The sequence below is a fragment of the Hemitrygon akajei genome, chromosome 10 (assembly GCF_048418815.1).
Source record: "Hemitrygon akajei chromosome 10, sHemAka1.3, whole genome shotgun sequence".
Classification (NCBI taxonomy): Eukaryota; Metazoa; Chordata; class Chondrichthyes; order Myliobatiformes; family Dasyatidae; genus Hemitrygon; species Hemitrygon akajei.
Window position 1 is genome coordinate 152,049,380 of NC_133133.1, and position 18,985 is coordinate 152,068,364.

General features: G+C 41.9%; 1 protein-coding gene across 2 annotated transcripts in view; it reads left to right on the forward strand.

Annotated features, from left to right (window-relative positions):
• Positions 1-18,985, forward strand: part of LOC140734827 (chromatin remodeling regulator CECR2-like) — a 127,934-nt gene that overhangs the window by 54,982 nt on the left and 53,967 nt on the right. For both annotated transcript variants that reach the window (XM_073059403.1, XM_073059404.1), the window contains exon 2: positions 10,163-10,257. In XM_073059403.1, coding sequence (XP_072915504.1) covers positions 10,163-10,257 — 95 coding nt within the window. The remainder of the gene's footprint in view (positions 1-10,162; positions 10,258-18,985) is intronic.

Below are 18,985 nucleotides of genomic sequence, written 5' to 3' on the forward strand. Positions count from 1 at the left end.
AAATGTTTCATTCCTCTAAATACTACATTCCAAGTTGTGAACTCTCAGTAGAAATCCATTCGCCTTTTCGAGTGTGGCTCAATGCAGCTGAACCTGCCGATTCTGAATTTCAGGTTTTAGCAGATCTGTGTAACTCTGGGGTGCTCAGAACTGTTGAGCAACAATCGTCTTCCTTGTCTTAAACAAATGTTACTTTGGTGACAGGAAGAGGTGTTTTAATATTTTGTTAGAGCAGGTCTTCTTACCTAGGGTCCACGGAGGACTCTGTGAACTTGGATGGGGGGAAATGTTAGATCTTTACTTTCACTAACCTCTAACTGAAGTTTAGCATTTCCTTCAATTATGAATGTAGGTAACACCGCAGTAGTATTAGCAGAACCTGTGACTTTATCACCAGTAGAAGTCATAGATATTTCCATATCATATTACAATTGTTACACGTACAATTGCCATTAAAAAAAAGTATTCCACCCCCCCACCGGGAAGTTTTCATGTTTTATTGTTTTACAATATTGAATCACAAGGATTTAATTTGGCTTTTTTGACACTGATCAACAAAGACTCTTTGGTGTCAAAGTGAAAACTAATTTCTACAGATTGGTCTAAATTTATTACAATTAAACACATGATTGATTGCATAATCACTCACACCCTTCACGTCAGTATTTAGTAATGCACCTTTGACAGCAAAACAGGCAGATAAGAAAGCAGTTCATTTCAGGTCACTGTTCGACTCATCGTTTTGGTGAAAGGCCTTTAAGACTATCGGACGTAGGAACAGAATTAGGCATTTGGCCCATCGAGCCTGCTCCACAACTTCATCATCTCTAATTCATTTTTCCCTCTCAAGCCCATTTTCCTGTACCTATCCCATAATCTTGGACACCCTTACTGATCTCTAACAAAGTTGTTTTTTTTTCTTACTCAGTTGTGTGGTAGGGGTTGAGGAACAGCAGCAAATAGATTAAAAAGCAATATGGTGGTGGTGAAACCAGGAACAGTTATTAACCTTCAGCCACCCAGGTTCCTGAACCAGAGTGGTAACTTCAACCACCACAGCACTGAACTGATTCCACAACCTATGCCCTCACTTTCAAAAAAACCTGTTGAGAGTTCGGATTCTCAGTATTTATTATTATTACTACAGCGGATTCCGGTTAATTGGGCCATAGTTAATCGGAGCAGTCACTTATTTGGAACAAAAACTAATCGAGAAAACTGCCAGGAATCCCTTCGTTAATTTGGGACACTATGCTGCTTAATTGTGGCAGGACGCTGTTGCCAAACAAGTTCTAATTAGCGTCCTTCGCTCACACTTGCATGGCCGTTAGACACTACACCGTGCTTAGAGCAACCAGTTTTCTAGTAGTATCAATTGCGTGGGTTTCTGTTCAAAGAGCAGTGATTTATGTCTCTGATAGTTGGCAAGAAGTAAGCAGTTAAGACAATTCAGAACTGTTCTGCTCACTGCAGTTACAAGTGTTCAGGTTTGGAGATGCTGGAAACGGCTGGAAGTGACAATGAAACAATTTCACTTCTTCGAGTTAGAAACTAAGAAGAAATTGAAGGTATCGACAAACATCTTGAAAGTTACAATGAAAATGAAGATTTGGAGGGTGCAATCTTTGATATTGGTATGAAGGCAGTACACGATCTGCACTAGTTGTCTGTGCTGATTTGGTTCTTGTCTACACTGGATGAATTCCTCTGTCAATAACTTATTAGGAACAAGTACACAATTTTGTTGTACTGTTGGACTGCTCTAGTTTGTTCTGTATTTCATTTAAATATAGTTTCTCAGCATATGAGGCAACATCTGTAGGGAGATGTTTCAGGTCATAAAGACTTTTTTCCCTGCAGATACTGCATGGCCTGCTGAGTGTTTTCCCAGCATTTTTTTTGGTCTGAGTTTGTTTTAGATTTCAAGCATCTTCAGTTATTTTTTTAAGCTTTAAAATAAGAACAAAGCTTTTATTTTGTAGCCTTGCCGCACATAGTTGTGGATGGATTTGGAAAAAATAAGTGGCCATTGACGTTAGCAACTGTCTCAGTAATGCTTCTTTGAAGCAAAATGTCCTCAGTTGCTTCACAGAATAATTACCAAACAAAATTTGGAGGCAAGCCGAGCGTCAAACAGGAAATAAGGCTGGTGACAAGGTGGAAGTTTCGAGTTGGGAATTCAAAAATGTATGGCCTTTTCATTGAAGGTGCATCAGCCAGCATAGAAATGATTAATTTTGAAGATTGTCAAGAGGCCAGAATTTGGCAAGATATTTTGAGGTGTGGATACTCGAGATGACAGATGTTGCACTCTGCAGCAGTACACAAAGTGCTGGAGGAACTCTGGAGGGAAGTGGATAATCGACATTTCATGTTCAGATCCTTCTAAAATAAGAGGGGAGATGCCCAGTATAAAAAGGTGGAGAGATGAGGTGAAGTATTGGTGATAGAGAGTGGAAGGGAAGATGGTGCGATTTGAAAAGAATAATATGGTATTTTAAATGAAGTTATTTTAATGGTGACCATGAAACCACAGGATAGTCATTAAAATGTTGTAGTTCATTAGTCTGGCCTGTGCAGCTCCACACCCACCATAACGTCCTGAAGTGGTCTACCAAGCCACTCCATACAAGGGTACTTAAGGGTATAAATAATTGCAGACCTTGTTAATAGTGCCCAAACTCTGGGGGGGGGGGGGGGGGCTTTAAAAAAAGCAGACCTACATGACTATGCATCATTAAGTGGTACAAGTGCAGTAACTTCTGAACTAGTAGCCAATTAGAAAGACAATAAAGAGATGGGCCTTTGCATTTGATTGAATGCAACCATCTTAATATACTCGTTTTAGAAGTGGTTCGGCCTTGTTTGAGTGGGTGAGTTCGTTGAATACATGGAGGGTCTAGAGCTATCACTGTAATAGGATATGATTGTTTTATGCAACTGGGAGGAATGTCTCTATTTAACAGCAATGTGCAAAAGAGGCTGGATCTATAGAGCAGTGGAACAAGTTAGCATTTCAGAAGTCAAAGTACATCAGAACTGGAGGAAATTGTAAATGAGGGTCAAAACAAAATTAAACTGACAGTAAAGTATGTGCAAAGAAGAAGGCAGTTAAATTGCAGAGTGATTTCAATAGGAAGAGGAATCACATAAATGGAGGACAATTGAGATTCTGTGAAAAACTGAGCAGTGGAATGTGTTTAAATAACAAGCGATTGTACCTGAACAGTTCTCAAAGGAAGTTCGCAAAAAAGCAGTAGGCATGGCTCAGAACTGGTGTTTCACTACAAGTGCTAACCCGTTCTTGGTAGTCCTTCTCTAAACAACGCATACACAAAATGCTGAAGGAACTCAGCAGGCCAGGCAGTATCTATGGAAAAGAGTGCAGTCGATGTTTCAGGCCGAGCCCCTTCAGAGTATCAGCCACTTATTCCAGAACTGACTGCTGAAAAGAAAGTGGGAGCAATCGCCTGAAGTTAAATGGATGCAGAGGGATATCAATGCAAAATGCAACATTAGTCATAGTACTAGCTCTAGGGTCAGTGGCCTGTAAACTGTGCGAATTGTGTCACTAGAAAAGAAGGAAGTATAGAGACCAACCTTACTTCTCCCAAATCCCAGTGGTAAATTGAGAGAAATTGTAAGAATTTCTCAATTTAAATTCAGTTTTCTTGAATTTAAAAATGATTTAATTTTCATTGTGGTGGAAGATTATGAGTATTGGCCTTCAATAAAGGCACATCAGAGGTGAGATAAAGAATCACTTACCTTAGTGTAATTCAGAATGACAAGCTTTCCCTAATAAATAAAGACCAAAAGCTAGGAACTAAAATCAGATTTAATATCATAGAAAACCTACAGTGCAATACAGGCCCTTCGGCCCACAAAAGTTGTGCTAAACATGTCCCTACCGTAGAAATTATTAGGCTTACTCATAGCCCTCTATTTTTCTAAGCTCCATGTACCTATCCAAAAGTCTCTTAAAAGGCCCTATCGTATCCACCTCCACCGCTGTTGCCAACAGCCCATTCCACGCACTCACCGCTCTCTGCGTTTTTAAAAAAAACTTACCCCTGATATCTCCTCTGTACCTACTTCCCAGCACCTTAAACCAGTGTCCACTTGTGGCAACCATTTCAGCCCTGGGAAAAAGCCTCTGACTATCCACACAGTCAATGCTTCTCATCATCTTATGCACCTCTATCAGGTCACCTCGCATCCTTCATTGCTCCAAGGAGAAAAGGCCGAGTTCACTCAACCTATAAGGCATGCTCCCCAATCTAGGCAACATCCTTGTAAATCTCCTCTGCACCCTTTCTATGGCTTCCACATCCTTCCTGTAGTGAGGCGACCAGAACTGAGCACAGCACTCCAAGTGGAGTCTGACCAGGGTCCTATATAGCTGCAACATTACCTCTCGGCTCCTAACTTCAATTCCACGATTAATGAAGGCCAATACACTGTATGCCTTCTTAACCACAGAGTCAACCTGGTCGGCTCTGTCATGAAATGTCGTAAAATTTGTTGATTTTGTGTCAGCAGTACATTGTAATGCATAATCATAGAAGTAAAAAAACTGAATTACAATAAGTATATAAATATTAAATAAGCAGTACAAAAATAGTGAGGTAGTGTTCATGGGTTCAATGCTCATTCAGAAATCAGATGGCAGAGAGTAAGAATCTGTTCATGAAACGCTGAGTGTATACCTTCAGGCTTCTGTATCTCTTCCCTGATACTAAGAATGAGAACAGGGCATGTCCTGGGTGATGGTGGTCTTTAATGATGGAGAAATGGTGTAAAACACACACTAAAATAACAAGTATATCAGTTGCAACTACTTCAGATTACACAAGTTACTATAATTAGCAGTTACATGGTTAAATTATAAAATATGCTGATATGGTGGGTTGTAAACCTGGAAGTGGGTGCATAAGTAGACCTTTGTATCTTGGAAAATGTTGTGTTTGAGATCAATAAAGATTTGAATGTGATTTTAAAATTTGAGAAATAAAGACAGATGGTTGGCAAGTCTTGATGTTGGTTTAGAAACCAGTTTTGAGTGAACCATGGTTAGTGGGTGATGGAGATTGGTGTGGAGAATCTGAAGATAATTGAAAAATACACTAACCTGTTGATGATGAGTTGAAGGCAGGGAACCTTGCAGAATTGAATTGACTTTATTATTTACATCTTTCATATACACCAAGGAGTAAAAATCTTTACATTATGTTTCTGTCTAAATGTGCAATTTATAGTGATTTATAATAAATATGTACAAGAATATAACATTGAAATACAGTTGTGTCAGCATGAATTGGTCCGTCTGATGGCCTGGTGGAAGGAATGGAAATTTATTGTACATTTATGTCCAAATATGCAGCCTTCATATGGGCATACTCAATAAATCCAATAACCATAATAGAATCAAAGCACCAACAGTGTGGGCAACTAGCAAAAGACAACAAACTGTGTGAATATAAAATAAGAAATAATAACAATAAATGAACAAGAAATATTGAGAACGTGAAATGAGTCTATAGCTTGTGGGAACAGTTCCATGATAGGGCAAGAGGAGCTGAATGAAGTTATCCACTCTGGTTCAGGAACCTGATGGTTGAGGGGTAATAACTGTTCCTGAACTTGATGGAGTGAGCAAACACGAGGAAATCTGCAGATGCTGGAAATTCAAACAACAACAGTCCTGACGAAGGGTCTCGGCCCGAAATGTCGACAGTGCTTCTCCTTATAGATGCTGCCTGGCCTGCTGTGTTCCACCAGCATTTTGTGTGTGTTGATGGAGTGAGTCCTGAGGCTCCTGTATCACCTTCCTGATGGCAGCAGTGAGAAGTGAGCGTGACCTGGGTGTTGGGGGTCCCTAATGATGGCGCTTTTGCTGTGACAGTGCTCCATGCAGATGTGTTCAATGCTGGAGATGGTGGTGGACTTTAGGAGATCTAGGCCTCATATGGAGCCAGTGATCATTAATGGAGAATGTGTGGAGCAGGTTAAGACCTACAAGTATCTGGGAGTACAGTTAGACGAGAAGCTAGACTGGACTGCCAACACAGATGCCTTGTGCAGGAAGGCACAGAGTCGACTGTACTTCCTTAGAAGGTTGGCGTCATTCAATGTCTGTAGTGAGATGCTGAAGATGTTCTATAGGTCAGTTGTGGAGAGCGCCCTCTTCTTTGTGGTGGCGTGTTGGGGAGGAAGCATTAAGAAGAGGGACGCCTCACGTCTTAATAAGCTGGTAAGGAAGGCGGGCTCTGTCGTGGGCAAAGTACTGGAGAGTTTAACATCGGTAGCTGAGCGAAGGGCGCTGAGTAGGCTACGGTCAATTATGGAAAACTCTGAACATCCTCTACATAGCACCATCCAGAGACAGAGAAGCAGTTTCAGCGACAGGTTACTATCGATGCAATGCTCCTCAGACAGGATGAAGAGGTCAATACTCCCCAATGCCATTAGGCTTTACAATTCAACCGCCAGGACTTAAGAACTTTTTAAAAGCTATTATTAATGCTTTTTGAGATAGTGATTTAGATGCATATCATATTTTTTACTGAGTTAAGTATTGTATGTAATTAGTTTTGATACAACAAGTGTATGGGACATTGGAAAAAAAAGTTGAATTTCCCCATGGGGATGAATAAAGTATCTATCTATCTATCTATCTATCTATCTACCCATGATGGACTGGGCCGTATCCATCATTTTTGCAGAATTTTTCATTCAAGATCATTAGTGTTTCCATACCAGGCTGTGATGCAGCTGGTCACTATACTCTCCACCGCACATCTATAGAAGTTTGTCAAAGTTACAGATGTCTTGCTGAATCTTCGCAGACTTCTAAGGAAATCGGAGTTGGGCAGTCCACACCAGGGATGCGTGAAAATAGCTACTTTCTAATCAGGGCGGCGATTGAGATTTCAAAGGCAGAGTTTTGTGGCAGATTCTCTAATTTGAAGAGCAACCAATCCACAGAACGGAGATGAGGTGAAATTTCTTTAGCCGGGGAGTAGGGAGTGAATCTATGGGCTTCTTTGCCACAGGCAGCTGTGGAGGCCTGGTTATTATATATAGTTAATGAAGAGGTTGATAGATTCTTGATTTGTCAGGGCATGAAGTGATATTGGGGGCAGTGGATGATTGGGGCTGAGAGGAAAAATGGATCAGCCATGATGAAATGATGCAGCAGACTCGATGGGCCAAATGGCCTAATTCTGCTCCTGTATCTCAAACAGGAGAAGATCTGCAGATGTTGCAAATCCAAGCAACACACACAAAATACTGGAGGGTCTCGGGCCGAACGTTGACTGTTTTTTTTCCATAGATGCTGCCTGCCCTACTGAGTACCTCCAGCATTTTCTGTGTGCTGCTCCTATATCTTATGGTTGTATGAAAATAGAGGCACTTCTTACGTTGTGGGCACAGGACAGGTCCTGTGAAATGATATACTGAGGAATTTAAAGAAGGTACATTTTGGGCTGCTCAGATTAAGGACATCTTGATACCAGAATGCGATGATGTCTGCAGTAAAGTGGCCACTTCTTGTAAGAAATATAAAATAGGCTGTGAAGTGCTTTTGAATGGCCCAAGATCATGAAAATCGGAAAGAAATACTTGCATTTCTATAGTGTCTTTCACAATCTCAGGATGCCCCAGGGTATTTAAGACACATTAAATACTTGTGCTTTAAGGCATTTAATGGGCTCCCAGGCCTAGCAAGGTGAAAATGGCCAGATATTTTCATTAGGTGATACCATTTGAAAACAATGGCCCTACGTTGCTTCCAAAACGGATGTCTTCTGGCTACCCAAGTGACAAGGGTGAGGTGCTGGACGAAATGCTGGGGAGGCTTTCTGGTGTTTGCAGAATTACTTGTGTTTAAGAGAAGAGACCATAAGACATGGGAGCGGAATTAAGCCATTCAACCCGTGGAGTCTGCTCCGCCGTTCCATCATGGCTGATTTATTATTCCTCTCAACCCCATTCTCCAGCCTTCTCCCTTGTCAAATCCTCTGGACTTCCTGCTATGCCAGCACACCCTTTCTTGGATAAAGGGCCCAAAGCTGCTCGCAATACTAACCAACACCTTGTAAAGACTCAGCTTTACATCCTTGCTGTTATATTCTAGTTATCTCAAAATGAACGCTAACATTGTGTTTACCTTCTTTATCATCGACTCAACCTGCCTTTAGGGAATCCTGCACAAGGACTCCCAAGCCCATCTGCTCCTGATTTTTGAATTTTCTGTCCATTTAGAAAATAGTGAGCGACGCGGTTACAGATGGTCTTACTGCTTATTTCTCGTCGTCAGTGACAAAAATCACTGCGTTTTGAAAACAAACACATGCAACTGACGCTGTTTAAACGGCACACACACAATGCTGGAGGAACTCAGCAGGCCAGGTATTATCTATGGGGGGGGGGGGGGAAGTAGATTCAACATTTCGGGCTGAGTGTCCTGCTTGAGGGGTCTCACCCTGAAACGCTGTCTGCACTCTCTTCCATAGTTGCTGCCTGGCCTGCTCAGTTCTTCAGCATTTTGTGTGTTGCTTGGATTTCCAGCGCCTGCTTGTCACTGCCGCTATTTAAAAGTTTACTCTAAGCACGCTGCAGTGCTCAACGGCCACACAATTGGACGTGACTTGACACCAGTTGGAAACTTCAGCATCTGTCCCAATTAAGCATGTGCATTGGAACATACAGTGAAATGCATCGTTTGCATCAAATCAAATCAGTGAGGATTGTGCTGCGCTTCCAGATTAAAGATGAGCTTTATTTGTGCCATATACTAAAATATCAAAATGTACAGTGGAATGATATTTCTGTCATTGTTTGTGAGTGTTGCCATGCTTCAGGCACCAGCATAGCGTGTCCACAGTTTACGAACGCTTTTTACACTGTGGGAGGAAACTGGAGCACCCATAATGTCACAGAAACTCCTTAACAGACAATGGCAGGAGATGAACCCCTGGTCTTTCAATCGCTAGTGCCATAAAGCATTATGCTAACTGCTATGCAACATGTCAAGTTTTGCAGATTTAGAAACATAGAAAACATACAGCACAATACAGGCCCTTTGGCCCACAAAGCTGTGCCAAACGTGTCCCTACCTTAGAACTACCTAGGCTTTAGCCCTCTATTTTTCTAAGCTCCATGTAGCCCTCCAGGAGTCTCTTAAAAGACCCTGTCATTTCCGCCTCCACCACTGCCACTAGCAGCCCATTCCACGCACTCACCACTCTCTGTGTTTTTTAAAAAAAACTTAACCCCTGACATCTCCTCTGTACCTACTTCCAAGCACCTTAAAACTGTGCCCTCTCATGCTAGCCAATTCAGCCCTGGGAAAAAGCCACCGACTATCCACACAATCAGTGCCTCTCATCATCTTGTACACCTCTATCATGACACCTCTTGTCCTCTGTCGCTCCAGGGAGAAAAAGCCAAGTTCATTCAACCTATTCTCATGCTCCCCAATCCAGGCAACATCCTTGTAAATCTCCTCTGCACCCTTTGTATGGTTTCTACGTCCTTCCTATAGTGAGGCGACCAGAATTGAGCACAATACTGCAAGTGGGGTCTGACCAGGGTCCTATATAGCTGCAACATTACCTCTAGGGCTCTTAAACTCAATCCCATGATTGATGAAGGCCAATACACCGTATGCCTTAACCACAGAGTCAACCTGCACAGCTGCTTTGAGCGTCCTGTGGACTCGGACCCCAAGATCCCTCTGATCCTCCACATTGCCAAGAGTCTTACCATTAATACTATATTCTGCCATCATATTTGACCTACCAAAATGAACCACCTCACACTTATCTGGGTTGAACTCCATCTGCCACTTCTCAGCCCAATTTTGCATCCTATCAATGTCCCATCGTAACCTCTGACAGCCCTCCACACTATCCACAACACACCCAAACTTTGTGTCATCAAAGGTTTGATTTTTGACATGTAATTGGTTCTTTATTTTTTCAGTAAGCCAGTCTGTCAGTCTCTTTCTTAGGAGAGCATGTGGGAATTCTATTCATCATAAAGATTGTTATATGCATACATTGTTGACATTATCTGTTTTATTTGGCAAAGTGATTGTTTAATTGATTTATACAATTGACACTTAATGCTATTTTTATCCACCCACTTTTACTAGGAGCTTGAAGAGGCCCTCCTGATAAATGACATAGACTTTCTTGATGACTTGATTACTTGTTTACTTCAAGGCTGCTATCAACGAAGAGATATCACGTATGTACAAACATTTCTTTTTGAGGAAAAGACTGCTGTAGACTTGAGAGTTTGGCTGTTACTGATGCTTGTTCATTATCAAAGGAACTGATTGGGAAGGTGTGGAGGGGCATCGAAGTGCAGTACACTGGATATGGTTAAGGAATAAATTGGGTGATGCTGAAATTACCTATGTTTTCAGAACATTTTGAAAAATTCCACCCTTCTCTCATTTAAAACTCCAGCCAATAATCATGACTAATTAATAAATGCTAGAAATGTTACAGATGCTGGAAATACAGAGCAACACACATAGCATGCTGGAGGAACAGGTCCAGCAGCCTCAGTGGAAAGGAATAAACATCTCCCCAGATATTCCTCCAGCATTTTGTGTGTTGGTCTTGGGTAATTAAACTAGGTTTGCAAATTTGAAATAAATTTGGTGCTTTATTTTCCAGATATAGTCGGTCTGTTTGCTATATTTTTCACAACCAACTTGTTCGCTTCTTTGTTTCTGTCGTGCTCATTTTGATAATGGAAGCTTTAATCAAACAAATTGTACTGTACAGAATGTGATTCTGTATTTCAAAGTGAAATTCAGAACCGTATATGAATGGTTTCTATGATTCTGTGTAATGTTTAAGGGTCCTGCAGCGATTTAGGATACTGACTTCTCATATTTTTTAACTTGTGCTCAATCAGAACTGATTTTATAATCTCACTTGTATCTTTGTTGTCTTTTTTTATTTTTTATTTTTTTTATTAAGTGCAATCATGAACAATAGCCAGATCAGAAATGTTCATCAAGTCAACTAGTTCCCAAAGAGAACTCTGATAGGCCAATCGGACGGTTCACTGCTGCTCAGCAATAGAACACAATAAAATCATATGTACAATTAAGAAATATTAAAAAATAGTAGAAATTACTGGAGTCATGATAAAGTCTGATGGAGAGAGACATTTATACACATGCTGTCCTCCATAATTCAGAGAGATTGAAGGATAAGTTTGCAGGGTGACAAAACATGGCAGGAGCACTTGGAACTAAAAACTAATCCCTACTGGGAGAAAACAGCACCTGTTCTTTCCACACTGTTCTGCAGCAGTTTAAGGACTAAGAAGTCCAGCAGGAGCATAACTCACAAGTGCTCATCAAAGTCAGATATTAACCCTACCTGTCAACAACCAAGTATTGCCCCGTCCTGGTCCCCTTCATGACAGCTTATGAAGAAGCATGCGACTTCCCTCCCAGAGATGATAGGTGTTTGTGCACTCGACTCTTGAAGGCTTGGACCCGATTGTCACAGATGTTTCCAACCACAGCATCTGGAAGGCTGTTCCAAATTCAGATAGCACAGTGAAGGAAGCTTCTATCCAGTGTGTAGGTTCTCGCATCAGGCATAGAAACAGCATGAGCAGATACAGATAAACTTGAGCGTGTGGTGCGCTGTCTCTCATAAGATGAAGGCAGCATGGCGCGAAGGTCTGCAGGGCTGTGGCTGGTGTGCATTTTGTATAGCACAGTCTTATTCAAAAATAATGAAGACAAGAATCATCATTACTACGGCAATTCTGAACACTCTTTAATGTGAATATTATGAGAAAGCTTTTAAAGTTAGCACCATCCATGGACTCGAACACAGCTGCAAGTCAACACAAGGTGCACAACCTGTTCTGTAGAGAGGATTAGATTTACAATAGCTTTTGCTTTATCTGTGTGTTGGAGCGGCTGGTGGTGTAGTGGCATCAGCACTGGACTGAGTTCGAATCTGGCCGGGTCTCAACCTGGGCAGCAGCAGTATCTGGCCATCTACTTCCATACTTTGCCGTGAAAACCCTATGGCCAACTGCACTGTCCATGGGGATGGCAACTCGATGACACTCAACAACAATAACAGTTTTAGGCATGTTTAATTGTCCACTGCTCTTTCATTCACTGTCACTCCTTCTGTACCTCAACAATCCTGTACTCGGGCATTGTTAAAGCCACACCCGGTCTACGATGCACTGTTTTACTTTTGACAAAGGGTATATTAGCACTGGAGCACCAAAATGAAATTTTGACATGAGTTCCTGGGATGAAGAGATTATCCTATCACAAGTCACTAAGGAAATTAGATTTGGAGTTGAACGTTGAGTCTATTCCCATATGCATGTATGCACAGGTGCTACGAAGCACTAACTTGCAGCAGCATTGCAGTCACGCTGCATTATGTGAGCAGCGTTCAGCAAGACCAAGGAGCTAATTATTTTGGGAGGAGAAAACCAAGGGTCCATGAGCTACTCCTCCTTTAGGAGATCAGAGGTAGAGAGCACCAGCAACTTTAAGTTCCTCTGTACTATCATTTCAGAGGAGCTGTCCCGTGCCCAGCACGTAAGAGCCATTACGAAGGAACCACAGCAATGCCTCTTTTTTCCTGGAACTTGGCAAAGATTTGGCATGTCATCTAAAACTTTGACAAACTTCTATAGATGTGTGGTGGAGAGTATATTGATGGGTGGCGGCATGGCCTGGTCTGAAAACACCAATGCCCTTGAATGAAAAAGCATACAAAAAGCCCTGCCCATCACGGGTGAAACCCTCCCTAGCATTGAGCACATCTAACCGGTGCGCTGTCGCAGGAAAGCAGCATCTGTCATCAGAGACCAACTATCCAGACCATGCTCTCTTCCCGTTGCTGCCATGAGGCAGAAGATACAGGAGCCACAGGATGTACATAGACCACCAGGTTCAAGAACAGTTCTTACTCCCCATCCATCAAGCTCTTGAACCAAAGGGAATAACTTCACTCACCCCATCACTGAACTGTTCCTGCAATTTATGGACTCACCTTCAAGGACTCTTCATCTCATGATCTCAATAATTATTGATCATTTATTATTATTATTAATATTTATTTTTATTTTGAATTTACATAGTTTATTGTCTTTTGCCCATTGGTTGTTTGCTCATCCATGGGGTGTGATCTTTCATTGATTCTGTGGGTTTCTGTCATTTACTATGAATGCCCGTAAGAAAATGAATCCAGGGTTGTATATGGTTCAGTGTTCATTTATTATCAAAGTATGTGTAAATTATGCAACCTTGAGATTTGCTTGCCCACAGGTAGCCACAAAAAAGAAACCCGAAAGAACCCAATTAAAGGGCGGAAAAAAGGAATAAAAATAAAAGCACAAGAGAGAGAAAAATAAATAAATAAATATGCAAACAACTGAAGCGAACGACAGTATTTCGAACCAAAATGGAGTCCTCAGTTCCATACTCTGGAGCAGCTGAAGTAGGCCCAAAGCCTCACTTTTCAGTTCATCGTATTAGCCGGAGTGGTTCACGGCAGCTGGGGCAATGCCCGTAACCTCAGTGCCATGGAGACGACTATCACAGAGAATGAGCTAAATCAGCTCTCGTCCCAACTGACACCCTTTGTCTGATGAGATACATGTACATTACTAACTTAATTTGAACTTTGAAACACATCAACCATACACATGAAGATAAACAAAACATAGTTCCTCCTAAGGTGCCAAGTTGCAGAACACCATACAGTCACACACAGACATATAATGTTACGATAGCACATACGGTCAGAAAATAATATTAGTACAAGTCCCTGAGTGGTATGCCCTGTAGACTGATGGTGTATGGGACATTGTCCTGGAGCCAGCCACGTTTCTGCAAGAACAAGTACACTACAGTTCCTCATCTCATGCTGGGTCAGCCGCAGTCGAAGGTCTCTTGCAGGGTCAGCCTAGTCTTCCTTGGAGTGATTACTGCAGAGCAGCATTGATGGGACAGCCCCCACCCCAGAATGGATTCCAGCACGCCGGCTACGCTGCTACTCTACAATTGTGTATTTATATATGCAGCTTTTTACAGGAAGAATGAAGGATGACCTTATTGAAACACTCGATCTTTGGAGGATGTGACAGGAATTGTAACAATGATTTGAATAGAGAGGAACTTTCAAAAGAGGGTGGGTGCATAGTTGTAAGACTAGGTACCGAAACATCGGCTGTACTCTACCACAGAAGCTGAGTTCTTCCAGCATTTTTGTGTGTGTTGCTCGGATTTCCAGTGTCTGCAGATTTTCTCTGTTTGAGACTAGTTGGGCATCATTTGGAGCTGAGCTGCATAGGAATTTTTTAACAAAGGAGTTGGTGAATCTCTGGAACCCTGTGAATTGCGAAGGTTAGATCATTTACAAGAGAGGTAGAAACATGTTTAAACAATCAGAAAATTGGGGGCTGCAGGGAAATGGAGCAGAAGGGGAGTTGAGGCCTGGATCAGCCTCGATATTCCAAACATGAGAAAATCTACAGATGCTGGAAATCCAAAGCAACACACACAAAATGCTGGTAGGTCTCAGCTGGTCAGGCAGCAGTCCTTGGCCTGAAACATCAACTGTTTACTCTTTTCCATAGATGCTGCCTGGCCTGTTGAGCTCCTCCAGCATTTTGTGTGTGCAGACTAGCTAATACTGAATGACGAGAACGGGTTGGGGGAGGGGGAGGTTTTTCTTCCAGCCAATAAAATTGATGCACCATCAATAACTCTGAGACGTGGGTTAAGGTAGGCTATTATTGGCTGGAAGAAAGCACAAGCAGCAAGTGACCACCACACAACATCCTGGAGACTGAGGAAGGGTCTGTGCCTCCAATCGCCTTTATACAGGGGACAGGAGTCTGTGGGAGGAGCCACAGGAGCAGTCAGCGGGGGGGGGGGGGGGCATGTCCAGACAGGTATATGTGGTTCACCACATTGTCTACTCCAACTTACATATTCTTCTATTCGTTTATGGCGCACCCACACCTCAAGGCAGTTGAAGAAGGCAGCACCCCACCATTTCCTTGAGGCATTTAGGGTTGGACAATTACGTTAGCTGAGCTTGTAAAACCCACGTCCCTGAAATGAGTAAAGAAATGGTATTCTGTGGGCTGGGTGATAAGATCACTGTACACAGCGCTAGTATGCGTTCTGATAAAACAGATCAGTAAAATTTTCAGATTCTTTCTTCATATTGTTCTTGAAATACCTGAAAGCTAAATTGGAGCACTCTTTGAGCAACTTGCAAAACTGAATTTAAATAATATTGGGTTCCCAGTGTACTGTGTATTCTGTGTGATTTGGGCCTTCTGTTATTTGAATGGTCTTAATTAACTCTTGGAATTAAAGTGTTGCTGTTAATTACTTGTGGTGGCCAGACCGATTTCCTTTCTCTGAGCGTGCCCTGGTCATAACCCGATACCGCGTAAAGAAACATGCCACAATTTTGCTGAGAATAATAATTGAGTTAAAAGCTGTCTCTTTGCGTGAGTTGTTTAATTCTCCTACGCTAGTTCTAAAAGGGAGAGCTTTGTTGTTCATGGTATCTGCTTGAGAATTTGTTACAACAGTATTGTGTCTATGCTGGCAGCAGCACATTCACGTGAGCAGGTTGCAGATTTAACTTGTCAAGAAGTTGTGTGTGTGTGTGCGCACACACGACTGCACTTCCTGCTGGTTAATTATAAATGCTCCTTAATTATAAATGTGTTGAGAGCAAGTCTGGGACTGTCTGTACTCCTGAAACACTTCAGTCAGCTCTGCTTTATTCTTACAGGGTGTCTAAAGAGCTTCAGAGATTTGTTTCTATTGTTTAGTTCAGGAGCATGTTGAAGTTGATATCTGATATGAGGCTATCTGATAGAAGGTGTGCTGGAATGAGAGGTGGGACTGTATCTGTTGGATTGCGGTGCGACAGACATTGCTTTCCATCTATGCAGATTTGATGGCGTAACTGCATTTGGTGCCGATTATGTAGGTGTGAAATCGGGGATGGTACAACACTGTAACAACTAGAACAGATCTTCAACCATGTACCAAATACAAATAGGGTTGGCTTTCAGTCCCTTAAATCTGCTTTTGTCATTTTCAATTGCTTTTCCACCTTCACCTCCAGTATGGATCGGTTTCCTCATTCGCCCTATACGTTCTCAGAGTTTGGTCCTCCGATTATTTTACATGCTCAGCACGGGGAAGGGGAAGTGTAGTGTAAGATTCCGAATCCAACATCGTGTTCGGTGTCTGTCGAGGGGGAGAGAGGGTGGAAAAAGTGAAGTAATGTACAAGTCCGTTTAGTAACTTGGATGCCAGGCGGAGTTTTCATAAAACTTGAGCTGGCTCTAAGGAGCTTGCACGTTCTACCTGTGACCGTGCGGGTTTTCTCCAGTTTCCTCCCACAGTCCAAAGACGTTTCAGTTGGTAGGTTAATTGGTCATTATAAATCGTTCCGTGATTAAAAAAGGGTTAAATCAGGAGTTCCTGGGCTCGAAAGGCTAGACGGGCATATTCTGCACTGTATGTCAATAAATACACAAGCCGCAGTTCATTCCTCACAAAGGGCACTGGAAGTGTCGGTGAATAATTTTCATTTATGGAACTAAGTTACCAGATGAGTGGGCACCTTTATGTCTATAAAGCCTATTATGCCTTCAGACATGGAAGACAGAAATCTGCAGAAATTAAGATAAATTCACAGTGCGTCATGGTAGACCCAAATAGAGTAGCGGACTGCAGTGACACACACAAAATGCTGGAGGAATTCAGTAGGTCAGGCAGCATCTATGAAAATGAACAAAGAGTCAATGTTTCAGGCTGAGACCCTTCTTCAGGGCTATCTGCTTTGATACTGGTGTGAAGTAGCTCCATACAGAAGTTGTGCCGAGCAGTCAGGCTGATGTTATTTAGGGTGATTTACATGTCTCACTTCATTCTCAAGTCATTGTTCTCTTCTCTCAAGACATAGATCTCAAATCTTCCATTTTACACTCCATTGTTCCCTATCTCTTGTTTGTTATTCCTGTAGGTTTGAGACAAATCTGCTTGGTGTCTCTAGAAATATTTGTTATTTGTCTCACATCTCTGGGGACCTGTGATTCAGGAGTCATGCATCTGTGTTTTTCCTGCTTGCTTATCTCAAATACATGTCGATGCACAGATTTTAACTATGCCATCGACATATAGATGCTAAAGATGCAGACAGAATCTTCAGGCCAAGCAATGGTTGGTTATAAGAACAGTTTTTACCTAGCCTGTGCTAAACTTGAAGTGAAAGTGCCTGGAGCTGCCAAGACTGAGGTGGAGTTAAAAGCAGATTGCTACAACACCTGCCTTCACAGCTAAAAGCAGTACAAGACAAAATCATTTGGATGGGGGACAGTGAGGGGCTGAGGTGTGGGGGAAGACTGAGTCTTTTGATGTTTGAAAGAAGAAAAGTTCTAATCTGAAGTAAATCAATGAAGAAAAACTTCATAAAATAATTATAATTATGATCAGGTAGAGAGCAAGATCTGAGGTATAAACTGAACAAGGAAGTATAACCAGTGACTGAAGTAATAGTTAAAATTGTGACATTCCTGTGTTAATCCAAAGAGCGCAATATTATCAGGGCACAGAAAAGGTGACATTTTGCCACAGTAGGACTAAGACAGATGCAACCTCATTGGCTCTTCATGCGGCCTTAGATCATCTGGACAATACATTCGGCCCTCCTTATCCGCGGATTCCGCATGTACAGACTATTTTTTTCTTGTCATTATTCCCTAAACAATACAGTTTAACAACTATTTACATAGCATTTACATTGTATTAGGTATTATAAGTAATCTAGAAATGACTTAAAAGTACAGGCAGTCCCCGGGTTATGAATGAGTTCCATTCCTGAGTCCGTCTTTAAGTCGGATTTGAAGTCGGAACAGGTACATCCGGTATTATTTAGCGCCAGTTAGTCAAATGTTTTTCTTAGTATATAGTACATATTTTACCTTTCTATGCATATAAAACACTTAGGAAACATACATATTTCAATAATTAAACCACTGCGTTGCTTAGTAATAATTGTAGCTTTCATCGGGGCAGAGCCTTTCAAATGCTCCATTAAAATCGTTCCAATCATTGACTGACTGTAGCCTAATGCTTTTCCAATGACCAATGGCGTTTCACATCTTTCTGTTTGCTTTATTACTTCCACCTTTTTTTCAATCACAATCATGATTATTTTCGTGAACAGAAACACCGTGGATTCAGAGCTACGCTGGGTCTTAATGTCCACCGCTCTGAGCATGTTAAATAAAGTCCGGGGTTCCACTAGGTCCTAAGGACCACCGCACTGAATCAGGTTAAATAAGCATCGGCGATTTTTGGCATCTGCGGGGGTTGTCGGAACCAATCCCCCACGGATAAGGAGGGCCGACGGTACAAATATTTGCGTCAGGATTCTGTTGGTTGACTATAGCTCAGCGTTAAACTCCATCGTCTGGCAGACCATAATCTGTGCGCATTGGTAATAACACCTCCTCCTCGCTGACAATCAACACTGACCCACCACAGGGATGAATTCTTAGCCTACTGCTCTACTCTCTATACCCATGACTATGCGGCTAGGCATAGCTCGAATACCATCTATAAATTTGCTACTGATACAACCATTGTTGGCTGAACGTCAGATGTGAATGAGAAGGCGCATATGAGCAAGATATGCCAGCTGCAGCGGAGGCCGAGTCCATTGGTCTATTTAAAGCGGAAGTTGTTAGATTCCTGATTGGTCAAGACACTGAGGGATATGGTGAGAGGAGCGGTGTATTGGGTTGAATGGGATCCATGATCAGCCACGCTGAAATGGGCTGAATGGCCTCATTCTGTTCCTATGTCCTATGGTCTATACACACAGACTGTAATTCAATTATTTTTCTACATTTTATCATGTATTTCATT